This window comes from Gobio gobio, assembly GCF_949357685.1.
Source record: "Gobio gobio genome assembly, chromosome: 3".
Taxonomy (NCBI): Eukaryota; Metazoa; Chordata; class Actinopteri; order Cypriniformes; family Gobionidae; genus Gobio; species Gobio gobio.
Window position 1 is genome coordinate 14,049,097 of NC_137099.1, and position 22,904 is coordinate 14,072,000.

The window sequence follows — 22,904 nt, forward strand, 5'->3', positions numbered from 1 at the left end:
TATAAAGTAGTTAAAATAATTGTTGTAATATGAAACATGACAGCGCCCACTAGGGGAGGAGCCCACTAGAATAATTTAGAGTAACGTTTCCATGGCAACACAATGTCCGATTTCAAAACGGTTTTCACAGGATGAATTTTGAGTTTGTAAGCTTTCAAATGATACCTAATTTGTGATAATTAGCCTACTTAAATATATATTATGAAAAAAGGCGATCAAAAAAAGAGCACCAGGCGTCCCACCTGTGGGACGGTGACAGGTAAAATGAGAAATAACTAGCTAAAATAAATAAAGCTAAAAAAAAATGGGCTGAAATATGTTAGGCCTATTTGTTTATTTGATTTCAATTTAAAATAATAATACAATTTCACTAAAATGTAATTTTAATAACATATTCTGACAAGTTACAGCACCTACATAAACACTTTCCCTTATACATTGAATTTGAGTAGGAAAAAAGTGTTATTTGTGTGTTTATGTTATTGTCAAGTTAAAGCACACTCTTAAAAATAAAGGTTCCAACGTGTTTTTATGGAAGCTTGTTTCCGCCACGGATTAAAACAATTTAACGATATTTTTTATCTCACAATTCAAACTTTTCCCCCTCAGAATTCCGAGATATAAAATTTTGAATTAGACTTTATATCGCGCAATTCTGAGGGGAAAAAAGTCACAGTTGCGAGATGTAGGCCTAATCTTGCAATTTCGAGGAAAAAAAGTCAAAAGCCATTTTTGGTTCCCCAAAGAACCTTTCAGTGAACATGAAAAATAACCATTTTCAAATTTTAATTAATGCGAAGAACATTAAAAAACATCTTTAAAAAACTTTTTCTATAACAAAGAACATTTTGTGGAATGGAAAGGTTCCATGGAGATTTTTTAAAAGAGTGTATCCATTTGATTTTCTACAAGTATCAAATTGAATCAATCACCACCAGGAGGCGCTACTTTATACCTGATTATGACACACGCAGTCCAATGTAGCGCCACCCCATCGATCGCCTCTCCTCTGATGGGACACCAGACTCTCCAGCATCAACATCATCCAGTTCTCTTTAACTTCACATCCAGAGCAAACGAGCAGCAGTCAACATGACCATCAACACACTCAGTCAGGATGGAGTGCAGCGACAGCAAATGCCCTGTTTGACCAAGGTAAGACCCTAAAACTGTAATTTCATTTAGCTCTACAGATCCTGCTGTAGAACAGATATGGCAGAGGAGCCAGAGCTCCATAATACTGCAGCTGTTGCCGGTGTAAATCACAGTATATTGGAACTTTTCCTCGCATAACTGAACATGTGAGAAAGTCCTAAGAGACTAAACTAAAGTTTGTTTACAGAAAATGTTCTTTACGTGCATGTTTGGATTTCTTAGGATACTTACATAACTGATTTATATAACAACATTTCCTTAAAAAAGATAAGTAAACAAATACGTTATTCCATTCCTCATATTACAGTATATTTATTATTATTTGCTGTTTTAGAATTAAATCCCCAAAAATAATTGTATGAAATTTGACAAAATGAAAATGTAAGAAAATGTATATGTTTGACTATGATAATAAATGTTTCTAGGTGTACATCCTGTTGATATTTATATCTTTATTAAATGCATGAATAGCTGACAAATAACATGGTCATTTTTTTTGTTCAATGAGATAAAGATTTATTTATTTAAAATTTCTCTTTTTAAATTATTTTTCTTTATTTATTTTTTTACTATTTTAATCACCTTTTCACTTTTGTGCAGTTCACAAATAGTTATTCATGGTGATTATATATATATATATATATATATATATATATATATATATATATATATATATATATATATATATATATATATATATATATATATATATATATATATATATATATATTTTTTTTTTTTTTTTTTTTTTTGACAAATATTTCCTGTGTATCCACATACAGATGGAGCGCATGATCATATCCATGCAGGACCCTGATATGGGCATCAAGTTGCGCAACCAGCGTCTCCTCATTACGGTCATACCACACGCCATGACTGGTGAGTCTATCTCTCTCTCTCTCTCTCTCTCTCTCTCTCTCTCTCCATGACTGCATCAAACTTCAAGCTTCACTCTCTCTCTCTCTCACTATAATCCCATGACATGACTCTCCCGGCTATTTTCCAGCCTGTGACATGTTATGGCACGATTAGAGAGACAGTTGAGACACAACTAGAATAGTTTCTCATTATTATTGTGGAAATAGTGTGCATATATCCATGCATATCTCGGAAAGTCTTTGAGTGCGCATGAGCACAGTGAATCAATAGAAGCTTGCGCAGTGAAATTAGACTCCTGTGTGTGCCTTCGGTCTCTGCTCTCATTTTTCTTGCTATTAATTAGCCTAACAGTGTGTGTTTTGCGCCTGCAACGGTCTCTCAGAGGACACCGGGCTACGTGTTAATGGACAAATGACTTTCTTTGGCAAATCAAAGAAATATACAAGTTATAGTCACTTCATCAAAGGCGACACTTAATCGAATGTTCAGCCTGCTTTATATAATAGTAGTTCATTGAGAATCAAAACATGAATGCTCATTCTATCCAAGCTAGGGATGGGAACTTCCTGCTGTCTGAATATGAATATTAATATTAATAATAAGCTTGGATGCAGCATAGATAGATAGATAGATAGATAGATAGATAGATAGATAGATAGATAGATAGATAGATAGATAGATAGATAGATGGATGGATGGATGGATGGATGGATGGATGGATGGATGGATGGATGGATGGATGGATGGATGGATGGATGGATGGATGGATGGATGGATGGATGGATGGATGGATGGATGGATGGATGGATGGATGGATGGATGGATGGATGGATGGATGGATGGATGGATGGATGGATGGTTGGATGGATGGATGGATGGATGGATGGATAATCCTTTTTAATTTTATTTCTATACAGGTATAGACATTGTTGAATGGCTGATTAAGAAGTTTTCTATCTCTGATGAAGGTAGGACATTAATATAACTTATTGTAATATAACTATATTTCTGTCTTTATTCAATATTCTATATTCAAAGGGTTTTATTTATATATATATATATATATATATGTGTATGTGTGTGTGTGTGTGTGTGTGTGTGTGTGTGTGTGTGTGTGTGTGTGTGTGTGTGTGTGTGTGTGTGTGTGTGTGTGTGTGTGTGTGTGTGTGTGTGTGTGTGTGTGTGTGTGTGTGTGTGTGTGTAATAATTTCCATGCTATCTGCTGTGGTGTATTTCTTTGCGTTTTCCAGTCGCCTGTGTGTGTGGTTAAATGGAGTGCCCTCTGGAGATGGCATTATTCTCCATGTGCTCTCCTGGGGGATTTCAAATAGTACACACACAACATACAACACTTGAGGAGTTAAATTGCTTATTAAAGTTGCTTTGGCGCATTAAAGTCAGATTTTATGTAAACTGAGCTGAGTTGTGTGCGGGATTTTAATAATAAATGCTCAAATACCACACAGTCAGAGAACAGGCTCAGCTCTGAAAGCCCCAATAAACAAGTAGTGCTGCACACACACAGCTGTGTCTGCATTAAACAAGACTCCAGAGAGTTTGGCAGATCTGTGCACTGCAATGAGGGAACACCCTGTGTGGGCAATGGTTAGATTGAAATGCATGATGTCAACCACTATTTTAGTTTATATTGTACCTAGAAAGCATTTGTGGGTTTTGTTTGACTAGACTCTAGCTGATTTAAGCTGTGTTCCTGTAGCACAAACATTGCTAGTTCAATGCTATGAAGATGGGGTTGAATCCCAGATAATGCATGAACTAAAAAAAAACAGCTTAAATGCAGTGTAAGTTGCTTTTGAAAAAAGCATCTGTCAAATGCATAAATGTAAGCTTTGGGGAGGATTAATAGACCAGAATATCAGTATTTTAATAGTTATATTTACAATTATATAAAACAGAAACAAAGCACAAACATTTGCTTGGCCACCCGCAACAGCAGCACATTGTAAAAAATTTTATTTACTTCCAACTCTCCAACACAATCCTTGCTCCCTGTGTATCTCCAACCATTTCCTCCTGCATATTTTCTGTAAATCAGCGCACAAATATTTGGTCAGTATTTGCTGTCGAAATTTGCAGTGCGCTTTCAGAAACCCTCCACCTTCCCCAGTTCCACCTGTATAGATCTGTTATCTGCAATGTTAATCTGTGCATTGCAATGAGGGAACACCTTGTGTGGGCAATGGTTAGATTGAAATGCATGATGTCAACCACTATTTTAGTTTATATTTTACCTAGAAAGCATTCGTGGGTTTTGTTTGACTAGACTCTAGCTGATTTAAGCTGTGTTCCTGTAGCACAAACATTGCTAGCAATGCCATGAAGATGGGTTTGAATCCCAGATAATGCATGAACTAAAAAAAACTGCTTAAATGCAGTGTAAGTTGCTTTGGATAAAAGCATCTGTCAAATGCATAACATGTAAGCTTGTCTTTAGCTGGATCAGCTACAAAGCAGTTAGGTGATCAGGCTGGTTTATGGACTTTTTTTAAATGATTTATTTACAAAAAGTGAGTATGATGTGTGAGTATATATTATGTATGTGAATCATTATTATGTATGTGAATTTTCCCTAATTTTTATTCAGAGGCAATGCACATTGGACACCTCTTTGTGAAGTATGGATACATTTACCCTTTAAAAGAGCCCAGAAACATTATTCTGAAAGCTGATGATTCACCGTATCGCTTTCAGGTATATATACACACACACTTTCCCAATATTGATACACACACCTGTATCAGCATTTGTTAAACTTCCATATTCAAAAACAGCACATCTCAGTTAATATCTGTCTTTATCAGACTCCGTACTACTGGATGTCGACATGCTGGCCTGCTTCAGAACTGGACTATGGTGAGATCTAACTTCCCTTTAGACGTGGTTCACATAAAATTTGATTTTGGTTCATTTACAAAGTTCTGTCATGAAACTCTAGATGGCGCAGGTTGATTGGTCCCTGCTGTATCAGTAGCCAATGAGCTCGCTGCTCAACTTTCAAATACTTGGTCAGCATTTGCTGTAGCGTGCTTTCGGAAACCCTCCACCTTCCCCAGCTCCACCTGTATAGATCTGCATGTATAATGTAGATAATTAATGTATGCTATATTGTACAGCTGCTGCATGTCTTACTTGCTCACAGCAGCGCGTCGTGTTGGCAGTAGCAAGTTCTGTACTTGCTATGCAGCAGCAATAACAGCAGCAACAACGCCTAAAATTAACACTCGCCAAACGGCAAATGCAAGTAAAAATCTGTGTTGGTGAGTATAAGAAACGTCACTCGCCAGTTGGCCCGTAACATTTTTATGAATTCTAACAATGCCTGAATGTGAACAAACATGAACGTTGCTCTGGAAAGTTGATAGGCCAGCGCTGCTTCATCAAAAAAGTTTACGCCTTGACAATTTTAAATATGCAAGTGAAAGGGAGCTCATTTCGTTACTCATGCGCGCGCCCAGAAAGACGCATTTAAGACACCACGTGAAATTAAGCTCCTTTTCACGTCTTGCACTTGAGAGGACAAATTCACACAAAATTATGTCAAAAAATATAGTGGCCTAGTAAACATAGTCGGTTATGTCTTAAGTGAACATAAACAGATGAGAAAGTAAATGCATGTGTACAGTATCTATCTAATATGGAAAAGACAGAAAAAAATCACTCACTGTTCTTGACTGAATAACTTTTGTAACTTTAATAAGGGATTATTAATAAGGATGTTTAATTTATACATTGAAGATTATGGAGTTATTTTACATTTGCTTACATGAAAACTACTGTCAGACCTACCTGAAAACCCTGAAAAGCACTGTTTATTTCATTTGTATCTTTGTTATATTGCATTTATTTTTATTTTTGCTTGTAATTTGATTATTTGTTTTTATTTTATTACTGACTGTTTACTTGTCTTTAACCCTCATCCGTCCCTCATGGGTCAAAATGACACAAAGCCCTAAAATTATACTTATATTTTTTTTCCAGAAAGCTTATATCATTTCATTTTTATAGATCTTTTTTCTATTTTAATGCAATTTTTGCATTTATTTAAAAAAAAAAAAAAGTTACCTTTAAATTACTAGATTTTGTCAATAAATAATTTAATTTAATCACATTCTTCACATTATTTCAAATTAAACTCTAAATAACTCAACATTTTATGTACAACCCTGTTAATTCAGCTCAGAATATCTCACATTGGGTGTCTCACATTGTGGGGGGAAAAAATATTACATGATATTTCATGACTCTTGCCACTAGATGGCCTTATAGCTCCATATGGAGGAAATTAGCTGTTCCGCTGGGTCCTAAAGTTAGTTCTTGAGTTTATCTCCTCAGTATGCATTCAGATCATAGACTGTATAAAACAATGGACATAGGGTCCGTGACGTCACCTGTAGGTTTCTGAAGAGCATTTTTGAAGCCCAAAGTGGGCGTACCCGGTGTCGCCATCTTGGCAGCGCATCACCGCGTGTCACTCCCAGATAACAGAAAATGGCCAAAGACGCAGGATATGGGTGGAGCTGAGGTGCCTGGTTGACAAATGGCTAGTAGTGACAGAAGCAGCAATCAAAAATTCTGCTGTAAAGTTTTAACATGTGGGGTCTATGGGATTTACCATTTTTTCTCGCGCGGCCAGTCGATGAATTTCAGTTTAAAGGATTAGTTCACTTCAAAATGAAAATTTTCTGATATTTTACTCACCCCCATCTCATCCAAAGTGTTCGTGTCTTTCTTTCTTCAGTCGAAAAGAAAGTAAGTTTTTTGAGGAAAACATTTCAGGATTTTTCTCCACATCATAGACTTCAATGGTCCAAAGGTCCAAATCAATGCAGTTTCAAAGGGCTTCAGAGGCTCTTTGCGACCCCAGACTAGCAAAACGATTGGTCATTTAAAGAAAAAAAAAAAAGTATATACTTTTTAACCTAAATTGCTCATCTCGCGCTGTTCTGCGGCTCACCACGGATTTCGCAATCACGTCGGAAAGGTCACGCTAGACGTAGGCAGAAGTACCGCCCCAAGCGAACGTGCGAAGACTAATACAAACGCCCTTTCCCAAAAACAATCCATTTTCAACTTCAAAATCATCCGATATCGTTGTTTTACCTTTTTTTGCTAAAGGGCATTTGTGTTAGTCTTCGCATGTGCGCTTTGCAAACACGGGGGCGGTAATTCTGTCTACGTCTAGCGTGACCTTCCAGTGGGATTACGCAATCACTGGCGCACCGCAGAGCAGAGCAAGATGTGCAATTTAGGTTAAAAAGTACATAATATATATATATATATTTTTTTAAATCATCTGGGATCGCGCAGAGCCTCTGAAGCCCTTTGAAACTGCATTGATTTGGACCTTAAGCATTTTGGTTGCCGTTGAAGTCTATGACGTGGAGAAAAATCTTGGAATGCTTTCCTCAAAACGTACATTCTTTTCGACTGAAAGAAAGAAAGACATGAACATCTTGGATGAGATGGAGGTGAGTAAAATATCAGGACATTTTCATTTGTCACTTCCGTGTTGGATTCAAGAGAGAGACCAGAAGGTTGCCCCTTGATTCAGATACACATGAAGACATTATGAAAAAAAGTTTTGATTTGAAGCATTTTAGGGTTTTCTGTATATACTGAAGCATTCCTCACATTCCATTAATTCCTAAGGGGGTCAGTTTGACCCGTTTCGTTACTTTTTTAAATGTCAACCACATAAACTCCTCAGATCCAGTCAATTTTTTTTGTGTATTTGTGGTTCAAGTGCGACGAAAATCCTAAGGTCTTGGACCATTCCGATGCACATTCAAAAAAATTTTGGGTCAATTTTGGGTCAAAATTAACCTAGGGATGGATTTTAATAAGGTTTTAAATGTGTATTAGTTAGGCTAGTAGTGGTATAGAAATTGGAATAAAGAACCGTGCATTTTCAATGGTATCTAAAATGTCGGTGTCATTACTGCCATTTTTTGCTAAAACAGTTTCATGGCCGGTAAAAAAAAAGTATTTATGGCTGGTAAATTTTCCAAACATATTAACATTGTCATATCCATTACCATGCCAAACACAATGCAAGCAATGAAATACAAAGTAGATATTCTTCAGAAGGTGAATATATTTTACATATTCATTATTTGTATGTGTTCTAGCAATCTACTTGGCCAAGAAGAATATCCGAAAACAAGGAGAACTAATTGAGTATGAAAAGGTATGTGGGTCAAACGCCAATCACGCCATTCATAAGAAGACTGAACAATGATGTCATGAATCCATGGAGCGATCTGTTGTTCAGTTCTCAATCTCTGTCTTTGTTAGGAGTGCTATAATGCTTTACATAAACGCATCAACCACACCTGGGACTTTGTTGTGATGCAGGCAAGAGAGCAGCTTAGGTAACTATACTTTTCCAGCACAAAAGCATACACACACACACACACACACACATTATGTTTCCTTCAGCCTATTACATTCAACCCTCTATTCCACATTTAGTTCAAATTGGAATTGGCCTCTAAGATGCATTCAGTATTAAGGATTAAGCAGCACAACCTTTTTTAACATTGATAATAATAAGAAATGTTTCTTGAGCATATGTTTCGATCAGCATATTAGAATGATTTCTGAAGGATCATGTGACACTAAAAACTGGAGTAATGATGCTGAAAATTCAGTTTTGCCATCAAAGAAACATAATAAATTAAAATAATACAAAACAGCTATTCTAAATACTAATATTTCACAATGTTATTGTTTTTACTATATTTTAATCAAATAAAAACAATTAAAATATCTTAACAAGCCCAAAGACTTGAATGGTAGTGTAGTAAATATTAAAAAGGTACATAATTAAATAATTTATGACACAAAAACCTAACATGGTAACTGCAGTATTCTCTGTAGTGGAATCTAAATGCTTTAAACTCAAGTTTTATGCTCTAATAACTATTAATTATATTCTTTGATTAGAAAAGCTTTTCTGAAGGTTGTTGTCCAGAGCAAAATGTTATGTTATTGCATGTTTAATGTACTTCTGTATATTGTGTTAAGGGCATCAAAACAGCGTCGGAAAGCAGATCGTATAGTGCTGGAGTGTCAGGAACAAGCCTATTGGCTAGTGAACAAATGTCCTGTAAGTACTGAACACTATATATCAATGCCCCCCCCCCCCCTGCATTTGTTAGTACATAAATTAAATAAATAAAACAAAGTAGCATTCTGCTTGTATGAAAAAGTATTTCACATACAGTATTATGGAGTACTTTTTATTACTTTACTTGATCCTTAAAAAAGCTAAGTTTTATCCAAACCTTTTAGAATTGTAATACAGAAATTCAAAGCATGTCATGCTTAAGCAGCGACAGCATCTGTGCCCGTCTGACACGTGCCCTCATATCTGTATCCAGCTTCTGCTTATGAAATATTCAGCCAGTCAGTTAAAAGCATCGCAAAGCAGAGGAAAAAGGGGGAAGGGGACAGAGTGAGAGAGAAAGGGAGGGCAGATACTAGCAGAAGAAAAGGAGAAATAGAGTGGAACATATTGGTGCCTTCAAAATATACTCACACATGAGTGCAAAGGATATGTGCTTAACATGAGCTTAAGTGTTAAGTGGATGAAATAATAGTGGTAAAGACTGTGTGTGTGGTCCTGGTAAACCCTACGTTATGTGGACAAATGTCTCCACAAAGATAGTTATACCAGTGATTTTTGACCTTGTGGGGTGATGGGTATGTTTAGGGGTAGGGTTAGTACAGGTGAAATAATATTCAGTTAGTAGTATAAAAATCATTATGTCTATGGAATGTCACCATAAAACATGGAAACCCAACATGTGTGTGTACGTGTTTGTGTGTGCGCTGGTATATCTCTAATGGTTCCATCTTTTGGCTGAGCGCTTAAGAGGATATTCTATTACTAAGTGACTATGTGTGTTTTAGTGTACATGTGTCTGTCTGTGTGTGTGTGTGTGAGTGTGTGTGAGCCTGGCCACTAGTGTGTGTGTGTGTGTGTGTGTGTGTCAGAGAGAGAGTTTCTCTTGCACTTCTGCACAAGGGCATTTTAACGAGGAATTCAGATGATGATTTAATCTAGGGTGGATTTAGAGGCCATTTCATTCCTATATTGTCACCATGTGTGGGTGTGCGTGCGTGTGTGTGTGTGTGTGTGTGTGTGTGTGTGTGTGTGTGTGTGTGTGTGTGTGTGTGTGTGTGTGTGTGTGTGTGTGTGTGTGTGTGTGTGTGTGTGTGTGTGTGTGTGTGTGTGTGTGTGTGTGTGTGTGTGTGTGTGTGTGTGTGTGTGTGTGTGTGTGTGTGTGTGTGTGCATGAATAGAAATGTTGTAAATCCGCCTGCCACACATTACTGATTTGTGTTAGTTTAAAAGCCTGGAAAAAACAAGGCTCACATAATTTTTTATCTGTCTTTATCTATCTAAAAACAATGGGGGGGGGGGGGGGGGGATTATATGGACAATGACTGACGTCTATTATATGACATCTATTATATGATGAACATGTTTTAATTTATGAATTAAAATTTTAATAATTTTGTTTTGAAAGGGATAAAATAAAAATGTCAAGGTTGTGTAGCTGTCCTCTATGGAAGCTTTTTTTTTACGCCATTGAATTAATTGCAATTTTGGCAATTTTTTGCAATTTTTGCTTTTTTGCAATTGTGAGTTTATAACTCACAATTCTGACTTTTTTCAATTGTTTTTTTTTTCTACAGTTTTTTTAATTTGTTTATATTTTTTACGACATAGGAGGATTAGTATAGGTTCACATAAAAACATAATTTAATAAAATTATATTTATTATAAAAAAATACATAATATTTATTTATGCAAGCATGTATTCCGTACAAACGTTTCTTTTTTTTAATTATTATTATGGGTTTTTTTAATGATACCAACATGAATACATGGATCAAGGATTTGGTCTTAAACATCATTATTTTTGTCATTGATCTGTATATCTCTTTATGACAACATTTTTCAGCCGGGGATGCTGGACATTATAGATCACGGACCGGAGAGAAGAACCATGAACACGCGAGTGCAACTGGTCAGTGAACTGATCACCACAACACAACTGACCACATCCACATCAACACATAATTCACATACACACAGACAGAGCAGGTTTGCGAAATATATGAACAAACACTCACAGCAGAATCTGTCATGTTCAAGCATCATCTACAGCTTGTTTCTCTTTATTTCTGTTTTTGTATCATGCATCCTTGTTCAAGTAAGTAATCTCTAAAACACGGCCTCATTTCCTGCTGTCATTTCATTTCATTGCAAGATTATAAAGTGCTGTGACTATGTATATTTAGTTTAGTTTATTTAATAGCAACTTTTGAGAAAATCTAATAGATATATTTGTCATTTTGTCAATTTCAGAAAAGAATGCAGAATTCTACAAAAAAGAGGTAAGTCGTTTGAATAGCAAGTGTTTGTCTTATAAATGAATATATTTTATAAATCATATCAAATTATACACTACTGGTATATATGTAATGGATAAAATATTTATATGATGTATTATATACACTAACTATTAAAAGAGCAAGGACTTTCTATTCATCAAAGAATCTTGTATACAAGTATTATGGTTTCCTTAAAAATATTAACTATTTTTAACATTGATAATAATAATAAATGTTTCTTGAGCAGCAAATCAGCATATTAGAATGATTTCTGAAGGATCATGTGACACTGAAAACTGGAGTAATGATGCTGAAAATTCAGCTTTGCATCACAGGAATGAATTACATTTTAAAATGTATTAACATAGAAAACAGTCATTTTAAATTGTAATAATATTCCACAATATTTTACTATATTTTTGATCAAATAAATGCAGCCTCTGTGAGCATAAAAGATTGTCTGGCTATCACCAAACCAAGCTCAATCTTTTGATTGAACATTAGTTTGGGGAGTTTGCTCTGTATTTTCTACTGCACAAGAGGCGTGATCAACGGGCATAGTTCAATTGACTCTGTACGCAATTGGACAGTCCTTCAACCAATCAGACCAACGATCCGGGTGACGCAAGGGGGTAATCCAGCACCCGGAAAGCGTACCTTCAGGGGCAGCCATTGCTAACCAAGCCATCACCTGCTGTTAGCATCCCATTGACTCCCATTCATTTTGGCGTCACTTTGACAGTGAATATCTTTATATCTGAGGCATTTAAAGACTCCATTTGCCCATTTTTTATTTCTAAAGAAACACGACAATGTATAAAAGGCTCCATTACCTTGTATCTTACACTATCGCCCCGTAGAAGCCGTTTTTGTAAAAATAGGTTGCGTCATAACCACGTGACTCTCTGTCGCACAGTAGATAAATTACCGTATAGACAGGAGGAGAAGCTCGCAGGTAATCTTTTACTGTCTATGAGGCAATTTATTAAAATAAATAAATACTATGTAAAATGACAAAATAATTAATCAGAATACTTACCAAAAGTTGCTCCTGCTCACGCTCTCCGTCTCTGCAAGATTCGTTGATTCAGATTTGACTTTGCACAACTACTAGAAGACTTACAACTGTCGGACAGGTTGCTCACGTCACATCTACGTCGTCAAGCTCAGTCAGAGGTTGCGCAGTTTGCTCAGCCATCAGGAAGTGAGTGCTTCTAATTGACTTCACTTTCCTCCGTTGAAGTCTATGGGGTCGCTGCGTCCATTTCTTTTACTGTCTATGGGGGGACGTACAGCTGCAGGGCGAAATCAAATTGCCGGTAGATCGGGCTGGGTTTACCCAGTCTAGTTAAACCCGCCAATAGCGCGCCAGGTGGATAAGCCAGTTTGTGATTGGTCCCCGCAGATTCGAAATGGAAGTTGGATAGAAAAATGTACCGGTTTCCAGCCTGAGCTGCAGAGAGAAATCAAATCTGGGTCTACATAAAAGAGGATTCTTAAAAACATGTTTAAAAATCCTAATGACCCCATTATTTATATTTTAAAAATACAAATAACCATAAAACCAATAATATATTTGTCTAATATAATAATATAATTATATATATATATAATACTAATAATTTTTTTAAAAGTGTAGATAAAACTTCCAGTGCTGGATTTACTATTATTGCACAGAAATCTGAAATACTTGATCAACATGCACCAATGCTACATTTATTTTTCTATATATCCTAATAGTTTGTTAACAACATTTATTATTTACTTCAATGAGCTCATTGTTTCTGCCTTAAATTAATAAAAAAAAAAGATTAATACATTGTTAGCTGACTGTGTGATTTGTATATTTCATTTCTGAAATCCAAAACTTGGACACAGTCACCTCTGATAACAAATCACTCTAAATTGTAATGTAGTTGCATGAATTTTGCTTTGAAATGATATGCATTGTGAAACGTGCTATACAAATAAATGTGAATTGAATTTATTCTGATTGTTTCACTGTGGCATTGACCAAATATATTTTGTATAAAGACCCTTAAACTGTATTTTTGATAATTGTTAATAGACTCCAATTTGTTAAAGGGTTAGTTTACCCAAAAATGAAAATTACCCCATTTACTCACCCTCAAGTCATCCTAGGTGTGTATGGCATTCTTCTTTCAGACGAATAAAATCTGAATTATATTTAAAAAGTTCTGGATAATCCAAGCTTTATAAAAGCAGTAATAGTTGCTCTGTTTTTGAAGTCCATAAAAAGGCACCTGTCTGTCGAATAACGTGCTCCACACGGCTCTGGGGTGTTAAAGGGGTGGTAAACCACGATTTCACTATTCTAACTTTAGCTAACGTGTAATGTTGCTGCTTGAGCATAAACAACATCTGCAAAGTTACAACGTTCAAAGTTTAAAGCAAAGGGAGATATTTGCTTTTAAAGAAATCAATTTCTAAGGACTGGAGCAAACGGCCGGTAGGCGACTACAGACATTCCTCCAGGGTTGCTGACATCACCAGCCCCAATATTTACATAAACCCCTCCTCCGAGAATAAGGGGGGGTGAGGCCATTTGTATCGCTGTGTTGTTGTGGTTAGTAGGCTGGAGTGTTGTTGCTGCAATGCCGACGAAACGCTGTTATTTTCATCCGGATTGCAGGTCTGGGGTACTTGCTTTGTTCAGCCTTCATAGGGACGGGGGTGCGTTGTAGTGCGTTTAACATACAGCATGTTATATGCATGTGTGTATGAGAAAGAGAGGAACAGGTCGCATTTGCAGCAGATATATGCTGCCCATCATAAATCAAAGCACGAGACAGACAGGGGTCGGAGGAGAAGACTGGAAAATGTGACAATGGACAATATTCGTCTGTATTTGCAATACACGAGCCGCGGTTCAGCTGCGCGAGACGAACACTGCCAGTGTGTGAATCCACACCGGGCGCGCGCGGCTCCCGCTGCACATTTCACGGAGGAAAGCTTCCACAATCTTCGCGAGTTCAATGCAGGATTTGCACAACGGCTTGTCCTGAAAGATAGATTTGAAACAGAAGCTGTTTACGGGCCACAACCTGTAAGTATGATTTATTTTTCGTCGATGTGTTTTCCTGTAATAGGTTAATTGTACGTTGTAGCAAGGAAGTAAACAGATGCCAACGCTGTTCTGCAAACCAGTCTGTTAAATGCTCATTCATACTTAACGTTATCCGACGAACACCTAACGTTACAAACACTAACGTTAAAATCTCAACAGCGAACTTGGCATTAGTGTAAATTATTCTTTGATTAGAGCTTTTATGTATTGTTTATCTACAGGCATGCTAAACATGCTTCTGTGTGTGATTTGGCTACTAGTAAAGCCAATGTTTAGTGTTCGTTTTGGGTTAATAGTTCTTGGGCAGATCTTTGGCTATAATCGTTCTAAAAATACAAAAGTAACGGTGCCATTCAGTAGCGATCACTATAGATCCACAGTCTTTACTCTTGAGGAATGAACAGGTTCTGCTCGATCATCTTCACTAAAATGTTCTGGGTCTGATTCGGGCTCATGTGGTTTTATTGACGCCATTGTTTCTAATACTGACCAAAGCACAGTCTACCGGTAAAGGTAAGGGGCGTGACGTTTCCGACAAACGTGCACTAGGCGGTTAGCGAATCACAACACACTGGGCCAGCTAACCAATCTGAGTCCATTGCGTATTTTTGAGGGACTGGCTTCATAGAACCCGGAAACCATCAGACCGTTTTTACAAGGAGAGACAGAGCAGTGTAGAATAAAGGTCAAATATATGAAAAATAATGATTTTTTTAAAAAACGAAGCATGAACACATGTTACAGTGCACCCCACAAACACAATCAAGCCTTCGAAAGAATGTGTTTTACCACCCCTTAAAAATATCCATATTTAATACTCTATAAAGTAAAGTTCCAGCCGATTGCCTTCCGTGGCAAAGTGTTGAAAGATGCGTACGCGACGTCTGACGAGCGTACCTGGAAAGGTAAGCCTTTTATTGACAGAGGCACTTTAAACACTTTTTCCATAAACTGGATGAAACAAATATGGATATTTGTTTTATACAAACGCATCAATTCGCTTCAGAAGGCCTTTAATAACACCCCAGAGCTGCGTGGAGCACGTTATTTGACGGACAGATGCTCTTTTTATGGACTTCAAAAACAGAGCAACGATAACTGCCATTATAATGCTTGGATTAGCCTGGACTTTTTTAATATAACTCTAGACGATTTTATTCGTCTGAAAGAAGAATGTCATATACATACACCTAGGATGACTTGAGGGTGAGTAAATCATGGGCTAATTTTCATTTTTGGGTGAACTATCCCTTTAATGACAGTAACGATTCATGTCATGGCACTGACCCATGTCTGGGTTATTTTGCAATAATGCCAGTTGACTGTCCCTTACTTATACAGCAAAAACTGTACTAAAATGTAACAAAATTTTTATCCTATCATGCTTGTTTTTGTGTTTGTATGTTAAACGGCTTTAGATTGAACATAACAGGATAAGCCTGACGAGGAATCGTGTCAAGTCCTCAATTTGCCTTGAGAGGTACTGAATGTGTGTGTGTGTGTGTGTGTGTGTGTGTGTGTGTGTGTGTGTGTGTGTGTGTGTGTGTGTGTGTGTGTGTGTGTGTGTGTGTGTGTGTGTGTGTGTGTGTGTGTGTGTGTGTGTGTGTGTGTGTGTGTGTGTGTGTGTGTGTGTGTGTGTGTGTGTGTGTGTGTGTGTGTGTGTGTGTGTGTGTGTGTGTGTGTGTGTGTGTGTGTGTGTGTGTGTGTGTGTGTGTGTGTGTGTGTGTGTGTGTGTGTGTGTGTGTGTGTGTGTGTGTGTGTCTCCACTCTCCTATAGCCTCAATCTCCAGGCTACAGCTAATGGACTGTCCTCAAAGTATCTTTTAAAAAGAAAGAACTCTTACTATAACCCTTTATAAAGGCTTACATGTGTGTGTGCAGTTACGTGAAGTACTGTGAGCAGTACCAGCCCCATGACCCCATAATGCAGGGATGCCTTCCCAGCAACCCCTGGATCACAGATGATGTCATGTTTTGGAACATGAACTGTGAAACGTGAGTCACATTAACACATGAATAACCATTTTAATGTTCATTAAACTCCTAAAGTTTAAGGTCAGTAATTGCTCTGTATAACTGTTTTCCTGAAACAGAGTTGCTCTGCCGACTAAACTGCGCGTGGAGCGCTGGAGCTTTAGCTTCATGGAGCTGCTGAACGACCCAATGGGCAGAAAAGAGTTCCTCGTTTATTTGGAGAAAGAATTCAGCGGTAAACACACACACACACACACACACACACACACTTACTGTGTTGGTACCATGGTATAGTTATAACCTCAGATGCTAATACCATAGTACATGGATATATAGTGTATCATATACTGAATAAATATCGACCAATTATTAATTGGTTTGATCAATATTTTGGTCAGTATTTGGTTTGCTGGTAAATGGCGCCATCTGATGGGAAATCTAGAATAAAACGCACACATTTTGTGACGTTTTGTATAAAAGCCAGTTGTGCTTAGAACACTGTTCAGAAGTTTGGGATGTTCGTCACGGAGAGACCTCCAAAATCCCAGAGAAAGTGGACGAGGTTTACAAGTATGACCTTAACAACAGTTTATCCATGTTAAGGAAGTCTCTTATGTTCACCAAGGCTGCATTTGTTTGATCAAAAATACATTCAAAAGAGTAATATTGTGAGATATTATTGCATTTTAAAATAGCATTTTTTTATTTGAATATGTTTTAAAATGTAATTTATTTCTGTGATGGTAAAGATGAATTTTCAGCATCATTACTCCAGTCTTCAGTGTCACATGATCCTTCAGAAATCATTCTAATATGCTGATTTGCATCTAAAAAAAAAAAGTATGATTATGATCATGAGTTGAAAACAGTTGTGATGCTAAATATTGTTTTGATACATTTTTTCAGGAATTTTAAGTTAAAATCACCACAGTTAAAAACAGCATTCATTTAAATGTTTTAAATTTTTACATCTTTTGTAATATTATGAATGTCTTTACTGTCATTTTTTTATGCACTCTTTCTGAATGTATTCATTTCTTTAAAAATCTGAACGGTGTATGTCAGATGTGTTACGGAAATGTTGGATGTATATTAAAACAAAAAAAGAGAAAAACTGACAAAATGTTGCCAAATCTAAAATTTTCAAAGAGACTTATTTTTATTTATTTTTTTATTATATTTCTTAAGAGCCTTGGATGAGTGTTTTGCCAAATATACAGGTTAAATCAAATCTTTGTAGCTTATGCACAATATTAGTCACTGAAAAGTATAAAATCAGGTATGCTTATCGGACACATAAACAAAAAATATTTGGTATGGATGTCATTCATACTATATTGGCAGGACTCTGGTATTGAATAATAAACTATATTTATACATGGCATTGACGTCCAAAAAATGGTATGGTGGTATTCTTTCAAATTTTTTGTTTCTTTTATCTTTTATTTTAAACCAGTTCTGAATAGCGTCCCAAAACTGTCGCTCCCCTTCTGTACTTTTGGAGCTATAATAGATTCCATTTTTATCCTGCTGCACACTCTGTAGAAATTAATAATGTAGCAAGTTTTCATGTTTCTCTCTTCCCTGTTCCCTTTCTCATCCCTCCCCTCTCATCATCTTCTTTTGTCCTCTTTTCTTGGTGTTCGGTTTCTCTCTTGTTATCAGCGGAGAACTTGTGTTTCTGGCAGGCCTGTGAGGATGTTCGTCACGGAGAGACCTCCAAAATCCCAGAGAAAGTGGACGAGGTTTACAAGTATGCCCTTAACAACAGTTTATCCATGTTACAATGACTTTTGATGACTTTTCATCAAATAATCCTTAATTTTTTTAAATATATGTATTAAAATATACATTATATATATATATATATATATATATATATATATATATATATATATATATATATATATATATATATATATATATATATATATATATATATATATATATATATATATATATATATATATATATATATATACACTCACCTAAAGGATTATTAGGAACACCTGTTCAATTTCTCATTAATGCAATTATCTAATCAACCAATCACATGGCAGTTGCTTCAATGCATTTAGGGGTGTGGTCCTGGTCAAGACAATCTCCTGAACTCCAAACTGAATGTCAGAATGGGAAAGAAATGTGATTTAAGTAATTTTGAGCGTGGCATGGTTGTTGGTGCCAGACGGGCCGGTCTGAGTATTTCACAATCTGCTCAGTTACTGGGATTTTCACGCACAACCATTTCTAGGGTTTACAAAGAATGTTGTGAAAAGGGAAAAACATCCAGTATGCGACAGTCCTGTGGGCAAAAATGCCTTGTTGATGCTAGAGGTCAGAGGAGAATGGGCCGCCTGATTCAAGCTGATAGAAGAGCAACTTTGACTGAAATAACCACTCGAGGTATGCAGCAAAGCATTTGTGAAGCTACAACACGCACAACCTTGAGGCGGCTGGGCTACAACAGCAGAAGACCCCATCGGGTACCACTCATCTCCACTACAAATAGGAAAAAGAGGCTACAATTTGCACAAGCTCACCAAAATTGGACAGTTGAAGACTGGAAAAATGTTGCCTGGTCTGATGAGTCTCGATTTCTGTTGAGACATTCAGATGGTAGAGTCAGAATTTGGCGTAAACAGAATGAGAACATGGATCCATCATGCCTTGTTACCACTGTGCAGACTGCTGGTGGTGGTGTAATGGTGTGGGGGATGTTTTCTTGGCACACTTTAGGCCCCTTAGTGCCAATTGGGCATCGTTTAAATGCCACAGCCAACCTGAGCATTGTTTCTGACCATGTCCATCCCTTTATGACCACCATGTACCCATCCTCTGATGGCTACTTCCAGCAGGATAATGCACCATGTCACAAAGCTTAAATCATTTCAAATTGGTTTCTTGAACATGACAATGAGTTCACTGTACTAAAATGGCCCCCACAGTCACCAGATCTCAACCCAATAGAGCATCTTTGGGATGTGGTGGAACAGGAGCTTCGTGCCCTGGATGTGCATCCCACAAATCTCCATCAACTGCAAGATGCTATCCTATCAATATGGGCCAACATTTCTAAAGAATGCTTTCAGCACCTTGTTGAATCAATGCCACGTAGAATTAAGGCAGTTCTGAAGGCAAAAGGGGGTCAAACACAGTATTAGTATGGTGTTCCTAATAATCCTTTAGGTGAGTGAATGTATATATATATATATATATATATATATATATATATATATATATATATTTAGAACCTTCAGAAAACTAGATTTTTCTCAAAATTGACTTCAAACAGGTGTAGCTCAGTCGATTTTTGTCCAACTAATCATACATTATTTTGAAAATAATAATAACTTGTTTTAAACTTTTCTCATTGGGACTAATTTTTCCAGCACGGGTCACATTTAAATGGTCTGGCTCAGTGTTTGCTGTAAGCTAGTCTGCTGTATGAGTTCCTCTGAAACCCTCCACCTCCCCAGCTCCACCTGCCTAGATCTGCTACAAGATTTATGTCCGTGTATTTACTAGCAGTAGCAGCAGCAAAAATCAACAGCAGCAGCAGAGTGTAGCAGATCTAGGGCCCTTTTTTAACGATCTGAGCGCATGGTCAGAAGCGCAGGTGCAGCACTTAGGGCGTGTCCGAATCCACTTTTGCTAGTTTAACGACTGGTCGGCGCGCCAGGCACATGGTCCAAAAGGGTTGTACTTGTACCTAGTCTCTTAATGAGTCATGGATGTGTTTGGGGCATAACGTGCAATAAATCGCAATTTACATGGTGGAATTTGCGAGTGGACAGACAGAACGCTTCTCTAGAGAGGAATCCATTTATTTGTAATATTTAAAATGTGTGTGTGCTGCTGTGTGTGTAATAAGCAGAGTGTACGCTCGTTGTGCCCCCGCCTATAGGCACATATTACTAACGCGCCCTTTAAATAACACAAAAAATACTTTAGACTAGGTATTTTGTTGGATAATGGTGCAGTCGTTTTCAGTTGCCTCAAAATAGCAACACGCCAGCGCCTGAACACACCTCGTTTTCAGACCAGCACACAGATGAACAGATGGGCGCGAGTGCATTTGCTATTTAAACAACGTGGCGCTGAATGTGAAAATGATAACTGTGTCGAGCTAAAACTAGCAAAAAACACTTGTGTTGCACCACCAGGTGATAGGGCCCCTAGTCTACTAAGACCAAATACCATTGCCACATTGCCATATTCAATAACATGCTAAAACTTTTCAGAGAGTTGTCCTACGTTTTTTTTTTTTTAAGTCATACTGACCTGAAGCATATGCCATCTCTTCACAACCGCTGTATATTTATCTGTGCTATATGAATAAAAGTACTTCACCACCTCTAATTTGTCTCTTATTCATGTGATTCATGTGATTGTTTTGCGTAACTTTGTAACTGATCTTCATTATAATCTATCAGGCACTTTCTGGCTCCTGGTGCAAGTCGCTGGGTGAATATCGACAGCAAGACTATGGAAAAAACCCTGGAAGGTCTCAAGCGGCCTCATCGTTTCGTCTTTGATGCTGCTCAAATGCACATTTACTTCCTTATGAAAAAGGTATAACGTTCAATTTGTTTGATCAAATGCAAAATGTGCCTATAATAAACCTATAAGACCTATAATAAAACTTCAGATTCAGACAAATGCATATACAGTATATACAATATCGTTCAAAAGTTTGGGGTTGGCAAGGTTTTTTTTACTGTTTTTGAAACAGCCAGAAGTCTCTTTTGCTCACCAAGGCTGCATTTATTTAATAAAAAATACAGTAAAAGAAGTAATATTGTAATATTATTACAGTAATATTATTACAATGTAAAATAACAGTTTTCTGTTAAATTATTTTTTTTATTTTTTATTACACCAGCCTTTACACCAGTCTTCAGTGTTACATGATCCTTCAGAAAAATGCTGCTCAAACAAAAATTATTATGATCAATATTGAAAACATTAATATTTTTGATAGAAACTGTGATGGAAAATTCAAAATAACAGCATTTATTTGACAGAAAAATCTTTTGTAACAGTGTAAATGGCTTTACTGTCACTTTTGATCGATTTAATGTGTCCTTGCTGAATAAAAGCATTTTTAAAAATCCTAACAAACTTTTGAATGGTAGCGTAAATGAACAAAACGTCCAAGTTATTTAAAAAGGTGTAAATGGAAATGGGTCATTTGTGATTGGATTATCCAAAAGGATGTTAATAATGTAAACAAGGCATTTGTGCTGTTAAAATATGCTAACATAATTTGAATATTCTTCCCAAAGTTTATTAGATGTAATTTGTGTTTCTTTGAAGGATTCGTACCCTCGTTATCTGAAATCCGAACTCTACAAGAACTTGTTAGCCAGAGCCATAGTACCACAGGAAACCAAGAAAAGGTAAAAGTGCAAATGGAAAAAAACAACAGCCAAAGTAGCATAAAACCCATATTGATCAATCTGCAAAGGAAGAGGCGTCTTATCGGTGTGTTTCTGTGTGCATGTCCAGTGTGTTCCCGTTCATGCGCCGCCAGCGTCACTCGAGCCCCTCACCTGCTCTCGCCACACAAACCACAGAGGATGATGGGAAGGCAAAGAACCCGAACACCGTCAAAGGCAATTCCGGAAATGCATCCCGGCTTTAAACATGCACACAACGTTTACTGCTATGTAAAACACTTATTTTTGTGCTAACACACAGTTGGCATCTGAATCGTCTCCGGTTGTAACAGATGTTAGCTAAACAGTAGCAATAGCTAAAGGTTTTTATTTAAAAAGACTGCTTGAATTCACATTTCTCTATCATAGAATTACAACTTTCCATGCATTTCAAAGCAATTTATAGCAATAATACCATCAGACAATCACAATCTCAAACTTTCAGCTGCTCTACGAATGTTTTCTTCAGTGTTTTATGTGGAACTTGCCTTTTTCACATATTTGTCATGTTTTAAATGTATTTATTTGATATAAAGATTTTCCTTTAAGCTATAAATTTACTATTGTCACAGTTTATTTACATCATATACTATGAAAGTGATTCAGTGAATACTTGAAGGGATATGATGGGACAGAGTAAATCTAGTACATCTGTAGTAAATTTGTAAATCTACAGTAAATCGTTAGTAATGTAATATAAAGGGATACCTTTATATGTATCTGGTAAATAGTAAGCAAATAAGTAAACAAATTTGTCAGTAGAAATAATTAAAAAGACATATACATCCAAACATATTGGCATTAAAGAAGGAAACACCTTATGACAAAAGTGTTATGTTAATTTTTTTAATTCAAAATATATATTCACAACTCACACACATCTACAAAAAAGTCCGGGTCAGTAACATTTTGTCTCGTTTATTTTATCAAAAAAATAAATTAAAA

At 36.6% G+C, this 22,904-nt stretch overlaps 1 protein-coding gene across 3 annotated transcripts; it reads left to right on the top strand.

The window, feature by feature from the left end:
- The first annotated feature begins 973 nt into the window (after positions 1-973).
- On the top strand, positions 974-22,887 carry rgs11 (regulator of G protein signaling 11). 3 transcript variants are annotated; one of them, XM_079811935.1, is made up of 18 exons: positions 974-1,155; positions 1,938-2,034; positions 2,952-3,002; positions 4,640-4,746; positions 4,857-4,908; positions 8,184-8,242; positions 8,350-8,426; positions 9,082-9,163; positions 11,027-11,092; positions 11,439-11,462; positions 15,966-16,027; positions 16,429-16,542; positions 16,641-16,756; positions 18,187-18,274; positions 20,955-21,093; positions 21,838-21,920; positions 22,030-22,524; positions 22,617-22,887. In XM_079811935.1, the coding sequence occupies exons 1-17, from the start codon at positions 1,093-1,095 to the stop codon at positions 22,163-22,165; spliced, it is 1,416 nt and encodes a 471-aa protein (XP_079668061.1). In that variant the 5' UTR covers positions 974-1,092; the 3' UTR covers positions 22,166-22,524; positions 22,617-22,887. The 3 variants fall into 3 exon arrangements, with proteins under 3 accessions (XP_079668061.1, XP_079668063.1, XP_079668062.1); XM_079811937.1 differs by having other exon boundaries at positions 18,187-18,266; positions 22,617-22,782; XM_079811936.1 differs by lacking the exon at positions 2,952-3,002.
- The last annotated feature ends 17 nt before the right edge of the window (positions 22,888-22,904 follow it).

Excerpts from the sequence above, each read along its gene's own strand:
- rgs11 (XM_079811935.1), top strand. The coding sequence starts at position 1,093 with ATGACCATCAACACACTCAGTCAGGATGGAGTGCAGCGACAGCAAATG. Across the intron at positions 18,275-20,954 it reads AAAGTGGACGAGGTTTACAA|GCACTTTCTGGCTCCTGGTG; the intron begins GTATGCCCTTAA and ends ATAATCTATCAG. Across the intron at positions 21,094-21,837 it reads TTTACTTCCTTATGAAAAAG|GATTCGTACCCTCGTTATCT; the intron begins GTATAACGTTCA and ends GTTTCTTTGAAG.